Source organism: Ochlerotatus camptorhynchus, unplaced genomic scaffold (assembly GCF_037179485.1).
Source record: "Ochlerotatus camptorhynchus isolate MF236.1 unplaced genomic scaffold, CSIRO-AGI_Acam_v1.1 ptg000357l, whole genome shotgun sequence".
Lineage (NCBI taxonomy): Eukaryota > Metazoa > Arthropoda > Insecta > Diptera > Culicidae > Ochlerotatus > Ochlerotatus camptorhynchus.
Genome location: NW_027040845.1, coordinates 4,846,886 through 4,859,574, shown reverse-complemented (window position 1 = coordinate 4,859,574; position 12,689 = coordinate 4,846,886). Strand labels below are relative to the sequence as shown.

Here is a 12,689-nt window from a genome sequence, read left to right as displayed (position 1 = left end):
GAAAACCGGTCGACCGGTGTAAAGCTAACGCGATTGAGCCTTCCAAATAAACGAACTAGATAAAAAAAAAAATGGATACCAAAATTAATTAAGTGGAATTAAATGGAAGATAGATAACCTTTTTTTGCTGTTTTATTAAAGCATTTCGCTAACAACCCAATTTCATTACTTCATTATGATGGCTACCAAGCCTTTGGGATTTTCCTTATTAGAGAGTTGAATAGATTTTTCTCCTTTAGCTTACTTAAATCTTTGGTTTTAATTAGTTAGGTAGGTTCCGATTCAACACATTGTAGTTTCATTTATATACCTGTGATCTTGACTTTTATACCTAGGGGATGAGTACTTAAGGGGGTTAGATTTTGATAAGTTCTTTAGTGGGAATGACACTGATGAAGACTGCACATTGTAGTCGAAATACGTAAAAACAACCCAATTTCATTACTTCATGTTTTAGGCAGTTTATCATCTTCTGTCGAACTGTGCGGCGAGCTTAGCGAGAAATTCGTTTATGTTGCCGTGGTAAACCAAAGATAAAGTCGATGAAGAGAATCCATCAACAAGGATATAAAGGGTGATACGGTCAAAATTTGGTCAAGGGAAAACGCGTGTAAATCGGTGAAATCGTTTATTTAAAAAATCAAATTAAATTTCTTTTTCAAGTTCAATTAGTATAAAATTCAGGAAAAATATTCAGTTAGGCTTCCGCTTTTCCAAATCCGAATTGCCGGGCCTTACGCTTGACCCCTGCCATCAGATTTTGTACAGCCACCTTGTCCACCTTCTTCGCCGCAGAAAGCCAGTTTGCCTTGAACTGCTGCTCGCCCTTAGCAGTTTTTTTGGTCTTCTTTAGGTTCCGCTTGACAATAGCCCAGTATTTCTCAATTGGGCGGAGCTCTGGCGTGTTGGGAGGGTTCTTGTCCTTGGGAACCACCTGCACGTTGTTGGCGGCGTACCACTCCATGGCATTTTTACCGTAATGGCAAGATGCCAAATCCGGCCAAAACAGTACGGAACAACCGTGTTTCTTCAGGAAAGGCAGCAGACGTTTATTCAAACACTCTTTCACGTAAATTTCTTGGTTGACAGTCCCGGAAGCTATGAAAATGCTGCTTTTCAAGCCACAGGTACAGATGGCTTGCCAAACCAGATATTTCTTTGCGAACTTTGACAGTTTCATGTGCTTGAAAACATCTGCTACCTTTCCCCTTCCTTTTGCCGTATAAAACTCCTGTCCCGGAAGCTGCTTGTAGTCGGCTTTGACGTAGGTTTCGTCGTCCATTACCACGCAGTCAAACTTCGTCAGCATCGTCGTGTACAGCCTCCGGGATCGCGCTTTGGCCGTCGTATTTTGTTTATCATCGCGATTTGGAGTCACTACCTTCTTGTAAGTCGATAGTCCGGCTCGTTTTTTGGCTCGATGCACGGTTGTAGACGATACACCCAGCTTATTTGCGGCATCTCGGAGAGAGAGGTTAGGGTTTCGCTTGAAACTACCGGCAACTCTCTTTGTCGTCTCAGCGGCTTCCGGTTTTCGATTTCCCCCCGATCCAGACTTCCTGGCTGTCGACAAACGTTCCCCAAACACTTTAATTACATTTGTAACGGTTGATTTGGCAACTTTTAGCGATTTTGCCAACTTTGCGTGCGAGTAGCTCGGATTTTCGCGATGCGCGAGCAAAATTTTGATACGCTGCTCTTCTTGCTTGGACGGCATTTTGACAACTGAAGAGTGAATTCCAAAATCAAAATAGGAGCAACATTCTACACACACACACCTTCAAAATGAGTGGTGTTCAGGTTTTTTAAATGCAAAATTGAAAGAAATACGTCAAGTTGATATTGACCAAATTTTGACCGTATCACCCTTTAGTAAAAACGGTTTCAACTCGTTTTGGACAATTATCGATGAACATTTCAAATGTTCCTATCTGCTTTGATCGATTCTCTTCATCGACTTTCTATTTTGATAACCACTGCTATACAAGCAGATCCGGAGAATTTTGAGATTTGGGCGTCATTGCTTTTGTAAACAAACACGTCAATCGCCGATTTCTTACGAAAAAAAACTCAATCTCACGAACAAACTATATCAAATGAAATAAGAATCATTCCTCTACCTGTATGTGTTATTAGTTTTTAAGATTGAGCTTTAATTTGCGAGAAATCGGTGATTGGCGTGTTTGTTTACAAAAGCAATTACGCCCTTATCTCGAAGTTTTCTCGAGATGTCACGCTATGTTTACCACATAGTTGGCTAAAGGAGGTTCTTATCTAGCGTCCAAGACGTCAAATTCTACAGGGAAAGATTTTGCAGTTGAGTTATTAACGGAAGAGACAATCGATGAAGAGAATTGATCAATGCCTATAAGACCCTTTGAAATGTTTATCTAGAATTCTGTCGATTAGAACGGATATAATAGCAAGCAGCAGATAAAGTTTATCTGCTGCTTTTAATGTAGATAAACAAACACGTCATATGTGTGCATGAAATTGCGAATAGAGATTAATGACGTTTAACGCACGCACACTAACGGGGATCTATCAGTAAAGTTGTTTATTATTTTCCTCGGGCTAACCTCAAAATGCATGTAATTCAATCTGTCAAAATGAATTTGGCAGCGGTTTGTTATTTATTTTTCTCAGTTTCACACAACGCACCAATACAACCAGGCGTGAAAATCTCTATAGTGCGGACGCTGCTTATGCCGTTTTATAGCGAATTTGTTTATTATTCAGTTCCAAACTGGATCATGAATCAAGATCGGCTCTGCTTGTTTTCCGACAAACGTCAGTTCGATCGATTGTTTTTAAAACCTACCTCAGGTTGAGGTTCGCACTGTCAAAAAGTTCGGTTTCACACTGAGGCTTGCTGTACTCGGGTGGCGTTGAGAACTGGCATTGGCCTTCATGACGCGCCATATTGAGTAATCCAGCGGATTAAGATCGGGGCTGGATGGCGGCCACATATCCTTCGTCCAGAACGGAAGATGTTCCTGCAACCACTTCTGAGTGCGGTTCGAGGTGTGGCATGGAGCCCCATCTTGTTGAAATACAACATTTGGCTTCGGACCGTACTGTTCTTTGATCCACGGAAGAACATACTTACTTAAAATCCCGATGTAGACCTCCGTGTTGACCTTGTCGCCTTCTGGAATGAACACCGGGTCAATTTTTTTGCCATCGGAAGCCACCAATCCAACCACCATAACTAGCAGGATGCTTGGTCAGATACACGTTCTTGTGCTCGTCGGCCACGTCTTTTACCGGAAGAGAACTAATATACCGGTCGGTTCTGGAATTTGATACGGGATCGAAAGTAAACATGCTATCGTCGGTGAACAGGACTACCGGATTTTTTCGCTTAAGGAAGTTCAAGATTTTCTTGCATCGTTCGACTCGTAGCTCCCGGGATGTCCCGGGATAAAAATCCCGGGATTGTGACATTTTCCGGGATTACCGAAACGTGGGTAGATCACCTTTTCGTGGTACGTTACGGGATGTAAGATCTACCACCGATTCCTAGTCCCGACTACTTTGAACTAGGGGAACAGGATTTTTCAGTAATCGAAGGAACACATCTTAGTCCTTGTTACTTGTTATGCCTTGTTGATAGTGACAAGACTCGGCTTTGTCACCGAGGATGATCTTGAAACAAGGAACAAATGAGTTAGTTAGTCTTCATCTATGTGATTTCTAATCTTCTATTCGTTGTTCCCTAGTCTGAAGTGGTTAAGACTAGGGTTCTGATGCATGGTCATTATCAGTGTCATTCCTTAATTTTTTTGCTAAGGAATCTAATTTTGACTGACAAAGGGGCGCGCCTTTGGAGAGTGTTTCAACATTTCGAAGGGTATAAATAGCAGGACCTTTCAATTAGAGTCGGATCCTTACGATAAATGCGAGAATGGCAACTGTAAAAAAATCAAATACTTCATCATTTCTCAATAGTGATGGAGTAAGACGACATGCACTAAACTAAGGACACGGGATATACTACAATAGATCAAATTACTGGTCGCAGTGGTGTTATGTCCCGAATAAGGGAAAAAAATGTCGGCCTAAGTGTCCCTAATTTGGGCCCATACATAAATTCAGCAATCGACTAAATTTTCAATAGCAACCAAAAATATCCATTAGTAACGTCCCCATAACGCGTTCATCTAGATAAAATTGATAAATAGCAGATTTTTAGCGATGGGCCCAATCTTAGATCCATAGGCCAACATTAGAGACATTTCCCCTATATGTAATCCTAAATCACGGCAAAATAGTTTTTACAAATACATTCATGAGATAAATCATCCACCATAATCCTCATGATCTGTACGGACTATTGTGAAATTTGGCTGACAAACATAACATCACGTCACATTAGGGAACTTCTTAGATGTCAAGAGACATTCATTTGATTTCAGAGATCTTCATAGAAGTTCGTGAAACTTCAGGGACCATCATCGATCTTCAGGATACTTTGTAGAATGTTAAACAACTTCGTGGACGATGATTACGGAACATCGCATGAATTATTTGAAAGTTCAGCAAGCTGGGCAGAAATTAAGTTGTACCTATCGAAAAATTGAAAGATATAAGCTATGAAAAAATCTTTGAAGTACTGGGAACTTCGAAGAAGTTGACGGAATATCCCAGGATTTCGTCGAATATTCTACATATTCAGAGAACTTTATGTAGGCTTTGAGTTCATGGAACTGAGTTTAAGTTCAAGAAACTTATTGAATGTACAGGAATCTTCGTATAACTGATATTCACGGATTTGCGATGATATCTCTCGATATTATTCAAGACTTTTCAACTTAATCAAGTAATGTTCTGATGATCTGCAACTGTTCAAAAATTCAAACGTCATCTCTTAGACATCCTTCCGAGATGAAAGTTTGATCAATTGCTATTCTTAAGATATTCAACTGTTCATAAAATTCAAATAACGTCTCTAGATAGTCTCTCAAAATTGCTGGTTGGTCAGATATTAGTGAATTCACGTTGATCAGGAAATCTGATGATCTTAAACTAGTCAAACATTCAATTGGCTCTCTCAAGATGGCAGACCGGTTAGGAAGTACTTAAAGATCTCCAGCTGATATCCTCTGGATATTTTTCAACGCTTCAGGTTGATCAAGTATTATTGTGAAGATATTCTCCCAAAACTGTACGCTGATCAGGAAGTATTCAAAAGATCTCCAGCTAATCGAATATTTCAGTGAAGTCCTGTGAGTATTCAATTGGATCAAGTTTTATTCTGAAATATACGATTTTGGTTACATTATTCATATTCAACATATTCAGGAAGAAGCTTGAAATATGAAGTCAAAAACTTCATTAATTTAATAAAAATCTTTATATTCCAGCTTAAAATTAAAAAAAAATCCATCGGAAGCCTGCTTCAGCTTCCGCATGTCTTGAAACAACTTCACTAATCATGAGATATCTTCAAAATGTCTGCATGAAAAAAATACCGCAAATTTTCTCACACACACGTCTCTTACCGATGATATGTGCTTACCTCTCAGTATGTTCAAACTTTCTCAAAAACCAAAAAATACTTTCACATAATTTTAAATGTCTTCAAACTAAAGATATGTCTTTAAATCTGGTGTCCCTAGTAATGAAGGAATCTCCATTTTTAATCTTTCTTCGAAGGAGATGAAACATACGAATATTAAAATATTTTACTATCTTTGTTCTCTTCCCGGGATCCCGGCATTTCCCGGGATATCAAATTAATATTTCCCGAATCCCGGGATGGTGGAAACCACCGGGAAATGGAAGCTCTATCCCGGATGCGGTTGGTAATCATGTGAGTTTTTTTTTTTTCGTGCCCTAGACTTCGCCCGCAATCTTCCTTTACGATCATCCGTGCCGTAAAGTCACTGATCTCGTGTCCCTTTTCCATTTTCCTTATTGAACACACTGGATTCACCCGAATCTTCCTTTTGATAGCAGCGATAACACTCGGAACCCGAGCTGACCTCGCACGACCTGTGACTACCTTCGCGGATAGTTGTCCTTTCTTTTCCCGGTCTAAAACTCTTTTGACGGTCCACCGGGACACTCCCACGGCGATTGAAATGTCTTTTTGCGACATTAGCGCGTGGGACAAATCACGAATACGCTGCCACTTCGTCATGGTGCAACTGTCAAATTAAGTAAATCATTTTCTTTTATACACAGCCTACTATAGGCTACACGCTAACTTGAAAGTACTCATTAATGAGTAAAAAAAGACCCATTTTGAACAAAACTGGCTTAACTCATTAATGATTAAACAATTTTACCCATTAATGAGTATCTGTTACCCATTAATGATTAACAATTACTCATTAATGGGTAACAGATACTCATTAATGGGTAAAAAATTTATTCATTTAATGAGTTAAGCCACTTTTCTTCAAAATGGGTCTTTTTCAACCATTAATGTTTACTTTCAAGTTAGCGTGTACGTGCATGCAAAGAAAACCAAGGCATTGTATGCACAGGTGAAACTGGAACCTTATTTGTACGATAGTGCAAACATTATCACGCATACGGTAGTTATGAATAGAGCTTTTTGACGTTTAATTGGCGCACACTACTGCACCATTTAAATCGAACGAGTGCAAGCAAGAGGGAAACAGATTAGTGGGAAAACAAACCGTCCGTTCATCCATGTGTGCTAGATAGAGAAAGACGATTAAACGTCAAAAAGGTCTATACTCAAGAAATATCTAATTACCCTAATAAACAAATACCATAAACGAACTGTATCCCGGATGGGTAAACTATCCCACAAATAGTTTGGATGATACCCCGGACACGTCGTTAAGCTCTCTTTTATGGTTATTTTTATTAGGGTATACTTTGTTTGCTCGGATGCAAGACAGATTTCATTTGTTTGTTTACGGTTGGATTCAAATCTGAGCTGGTATCCAGCGTGACTTGTTGATCCAGTCCTAGGAGGAAACCATTCTGATGGACATTGAAACCTTTCGACCCTTTTTCGTTAAAATTTCTCGTTCAAAGTAAAGATCTGGAAATGACTATCGTGTTATAAGCACCGACAAACCGACATGAATAACCATAGCATAAACAATAAAATTTCTGATCAAAGCACGCTACTGACATCTCGCTCCGTGTTCGCGGGAAATATTTAGCTAAGCCTAAGTGCTTAGCTAAATAGCTAAGTGTCTGATCTATTCTGGACAAATTATTTCTATCTAGATCAAAATCTTTTATGGTTTTGACAGTTCGGATCACTACAAATTTAAATCGGTCGTTTACGATTTTCAGACATAAGTCAGAATTAAGTCGGTTGTCGGTGTAATAAGTATACTTTTAACCCACCAGGATCTTGATCCTGTTCTAACTTGACTACGGACATTTAACCTGATGGGAGCTGTATTGGAAGTTCTGATGGGGACGGTTCCTAAAATTAACTATCACAACATTCAATTCACCTGATATTTTTCTTAAAGACACTTGCTTTGAACATTCCTAGACCTACGTTGGAAGAAGGTGTACTATAAAGAAACCTATTATTTCACCATAAAGAAACCCACTCGAGTTGGTACATCGAGTAAGGGAGCATGCATTAAGTACGTCACGCGAAATACATATAGCGAAAATTAACCCCGTTACGTTTTTCCTATACCTAATGCAATGCTTGTCACCTAGGGGCTGCTAAGCCAGCATTTTTCTGTTGTCTCCTATATTTAACCCACACACTTACACCCAACGCAAAACAAACACATGCAACAAACTCAAAGTTCGTATGTGTTGTTCAAGTTTGTTATGGGTTATAAATTAATAGAATCCTATAGTGGAAACATTTGATGTCAGTCCCGTGCTTGTCACACATTAGTAAACCCTTTCTCACCCCTAAGAGTGTGTCGTACTTATTGGTGCTCCCTTAGAGGGATGAACTACCTTCTAAAGCTTGCTTCATTTAGAATTGGAACAAACTTTTGCTCATATTGTGGTGCTCCTGGTGGACGGATTTGGAAGTTCTTGGCGCCCACGTGTCGGGAATTTTGTCAGCTTCACGTATGTATTTTTGACATTCCGCAAATCGACTGTACTTTGTAAACAATCAACATGGAAGCCGAAAGAAGGGAAAAAATTGTGCGCAGTTATTTGGAAAATCCATTGTGGTCTGCATCTAGGCTAGCTAAACAGCTGAAATTGCCCAGAAATACCGTATGGCGGTATAGGGAAACATTGACGACGATTCGGAAGCCTCAAGCCAATCGTCGGAGTGGAACTGTCGACCGGAAACTGCGTGGTAAGATTTTGAAGACGATTAAGAGGAATCGCAATCTGTCGGACCGTGATTTGGCCAGAAATTTCGGTGCTGCCCATAGTACCGTGAGGAGAACTCGACTCCGGGAAGGAATCAAGTCGTATCGAGCTAGCAAACAGCCAAATCGAACCATAAAACAGAATAGTGTGGCCAAAATCCGTGCGCGGAAGCTATACGACCAGGTGCTGACCAAGTTCGACGGGTGTCTTCTGATGGACGATGAAACTTATGTCAAGGCTGACTTCGGGCAAATCCCAGGTCAAAAATTTTACTTGGCAACGGCTCGGGGGGATGTTCCAGCCAAATTTAAATTTGTTTTTGCCGACAAATTTGCACGAAAATTTATGATTTGGCAGGGCATTTGCAGCTGTGGCAAAAAAACGAAAGTTTTCGTTACAAATAAGACAATGACGTCGGAACTATACCAAAAAGAGTGTCTCCAAAAACGAATTTTGCCGTTCATTCGATCCCACGACCATCCCGTAATGTTTTGGCCAGATTTGGCAAGCTGTCATTACAGCAAAGTCGTTCAAGAATGGTATGCAGAGAAAGGGGTCCAGTTTGTTCCGAAAAACCTTAACCCACCCAACTGCCCCCAGTTCCGCCCTATTGAGAAATACTGGGCAATCATGAAGAGGAGACTCAAGGCAAAGGAAAGGTTGTCAAAGACATCAATCAAACCTGGTGGAATAAGATAGCTAAAACAATGGACGAAGAAGGTGTGCGCCGCCTAATGAGCCGTGTTAAAGGAAAAATTCGAGAATTCCTTCGAAACCGTGACAAATAATTTTATCCGTACTTTTTCTTAAAAGTATGAAGAAAACGCTACATTTGTATAAAAAAATATCTTGAATTCAATAATAAATAACTGAAATACAGGCAATTGTTTTTGTTCCAATTCTATCTGAAGCAAGCTTTAGTGATCAGTTACGTTGATTTTGCGTCACAGCTTATAAAAATTGTAGTGATATTGGCGGCATGCTCATTAAATAGATTACGGAGCTGAATGATAACCTTACTAAAATGCTTCATTTTAAATTTTACCGTTTATAAAGCTATATTGTTATTTTTAATTTAGTGTAACTATTAATTCCTTGGTTGATTGCATGGTTTTGGTAAAGTATTATTAGTCTGTTAAATTTTGAGCAGTCTTCAGATCGTGATTTTTCAGCTCCAATCTATTTTTCTTCTCTCCCAATCTCATTTTCTTCTCCTTCGCTTGGTATGTCGCCAGATCCACCCAATCAGACAAATATCATTATCATTGCTTGTTTTTGTCACTACGGACACCTACTTCGATTGATGGATGATTGTACCCATTTTTGCTCAAGCAACCAAGTTGCTATCTCTTTTATGTTTTTTTGCGAACTAATAAAAAAATGTAGGCTAAAATATTTGTCCTTTTCAAATGTTCAAATCTTGCTATTTATCGAGGTACAACTACACGTTAAACATCATTTGCCGGACATTGTAAAAACTTCTCTTTAGAAAAGAATCAAGCTCCCACCCAAAGCTAAGTTTAACTAAGAAATGTATGTACGAAATGCGGTTCAAGTAGCGGTTCAAATTGAACTGATGGCTGTATTAAATGACCAATGTGATCTTCAACTTTGCTTGAGTAACCATTACTAATACCATCTCCATCAGGAGGTCTACAATCTGTGACCTCAAACGATGCCGCCTTCCACAAACATTAATGAACCCAATTAATCTTCATACTCGTCTGTCATCGCCGCTGCACATCTTCCCATTACCGTTACGAAAAAAAAAGTGCATTAATCGCCCACTTTCAGAGACCTTTATGTGACATAATCATATTAAACCCCATAGCAATCCATTCGCACACAAGAGCGCGCGCGTTCAAATGATGATCCATTCCTTCCGACCAACCATATGGAGCGCATAAGTGCGCACCCAACAACATTTGTTCACTGCGAGCTAAACGCGTTCATGGATGAAAAATTATGAACAGTTCAACTTACATTCTTGAAGCAGTAGGCCGGCGATAAAGCCGAATATTAGCAGCTTAATTACTCGATCTTGACACATGTTGTTGTCTGTTTTTCTTCTTCTGCTGTTGATGTTGCTGTTGCCGTTGATGTTTGTTGCTATTTTCAGTGAAAATCACTCACTTGCGTATTCACTCACGCGCGGGAATCACAGTTCTTCTTGGCTTTTCAACTCTTCGCAACTCCTTCGCACTCGCACTCAAGATTTGTTTTTTTTTTTTATACACTCTCAATTTATTTTTATCATAAATCGTCGAACTGAAAGGAAAACTATAGGACGAGAAACAAAAAGAAAATATTTGAAGAATTTTTTAGAAATGAAATTGATCTTGAATTTGACAGCTGTGGAAGTCGTATCGCACCAAGCGAAACCCAATTTGATGATTCACCCAGCAAAATTCGTTTCCCCCATGCCATGCACTTGCACTTTTCTCAAGAATATTAATAACGATAGTGAATTTGCACGTTTTGCTAGCTTTCTTTTCGCAATCCTCTGGCTTGATCCACGATCTTGGCATTCACCAGCACACTGCGTAGTTTTAACCTGCTCTCTAGGATGAAAAACTAGTTAAATTTTCTAATAATAACACCACTCAAAATCACTGAAAAACGCACAACCACCGAGAATACAGGCAAAACCTGCTACGTTCAGTCCCGATCACACTTGCATTTGGCCATACATCACCGCAGACCACCGGCGCGATTTGAATATCTATTAATTTGCATAAAAACACACCGCACTATAACGTTTCCCCTACTCTGCACCAAACTAGACACTAAGGTTCACCAAAAAGTGTTCCCCCGTTTCATATAAGTCGCCAATTAGTCCACGCGCTCCAACGATAGGAAACTGGACTCAAAGGCGCGGCAATAAAAGTTACCGTCCCCACCCCGCGCCGGATTGATTAATTCCTGACTATTTGCTCCAGTTCGCAGCCCCGTACTCCCGTAGGACCTTAATGCCGAGCCACACAACCGACTAGTAAATGCTAAACGGTGCAGCTCGGGAAAAGGTCACCCTCTATTGCGAAAGCACACCACACTTTAATGAATGCCGATCCCGACCTGTTCAGCAGCAGCGAGAAAACCAACTGATCCGCACGGGAGGAAAATTCATACTAAACCAATGTTGTGTTGTACCGGTTCCCAAGCATGGATGGCTAGGCGCGCGAATCCAACAAACATACTCCACGTCCACCACACCGCATTTGCTAATAACCCGCTGCCTGCTACCGGCGCCGCGCGATGTGGTTCGATCATTCAGTCCGTAATAGCAGCGAGCGAGCAAATCGTCGGTGATGGTGGTGGAAAGCGCGCTTCAAGACGTTCGCTTCGCTCTCCACCCTCAGAGCTTTGCTCAATGCTCTCCCATTTGATGTTAATGCTCGTGAGAACCAGTTACTCGCGATATGAATTACTCAAAATCTCACGCCGAGAGCCGAGGATACTGAGTTGCCAGGCATACGGGTACCGTAAAATGGAGACCGGTTGATCACTTTTTTTAGTTTACCAACAGAAAACTTGGTCTCTGGCGGTCATCTTTTTGACGTAGGACTACGTCTGTGATTTCTATATGGGGTTAACTTTGTGAAAACCGAAAATGGAACATGAAACAAAATTGTGAAAGATTTTGAACGTTAATAACTCAGCTGCCCCTGGTCCAATTTCAATAATTTTATCACCAATCGATCAGAAATACGGTTACGCATCGATAACAATGCTTATACATGTCTATTTTTAACAAAAAACTATTGAAAAAGTGGTAAATGTCCAGCATTGTCCAAAAGCGTCGAATTAACCAACAAATTCACCAATTACGTACATGCATATGCTGCTTACCCAACACAGTCATCAGATAATCATTCCTAGACGAAACATGTCGATGTAGTATTACGACGAGGTTCGGTAGTTCAGTGGTTACCGTTTCTGCTTACTGAGCAGAAGGTAGGGAGTTCAATCCCAGGCCTGTCCCCTTCCTTGCAATTTTTCACTTTGCCTTATTCTATACCCACTAGATTTAAATAAAAACAATTTCTGCTTTAACCTATAAACCTTAAATAACCTACCTCACTAACACAACTATCCTTTCCGAGACAACCGTGGAGATGTAGAGATATTCTTGGTCTCTAGTAACATCCGGACGTCGAACTAATCATCCTTCCGTCCCCAAAAGACCGTGAGGACGTGGCCGGTGCTGTGAATTGATCTATAGATTAAATTAATGTGCTTGTACATTGAAGATGGAAAGGTTATCCCATGCACCATCTATGTAGTTCTCTGTGCAAGTGGATTAGTTCTGATCATTCACCGAGGAGCAACTACGAAGTGCACGGTCAGATAATGTTAACTCGACGGCAAACACATTCATTGATACGTTCGTTGTTGTG

The 12,689-nt window shown here is 40.2% G+C and overlaps 1 protein-coding gene across 1 annotated transcript in view; it reads right to left on the bottom strand.

Annotated features, from left to right (window-relative positions):
- The window catches only part of LOC135709243 (protein CEPU-1), a 302,225-nt gene extending 291,053 nt beyond the window's left edge, over nucleotides 1–11,172 (bottom strand). Inside the window, exons 1-2 of the mRNA XM_065231522.1 lie at nucleotides 11,039–11,172; nucleotides 10,276–10,572 (exon numbers count right to left, since the gene is read on the bottom strand). Coding sequence (XP_065087594.1) covers nucleotides 10,276–10,342 — 67 coding nt within the window. The 5' untranslated portion in view covers nucleotides 10,343–10,572; nucleotides 11,039–11,172. The remainder of the gene's footprint in view (nucleotides 1–10,275; nucleotides 10,573–11,038) is intronic.
- Between the last annotated feature and the right edge of the window lie 1,517 nt (nucleotides 11,173–12,689).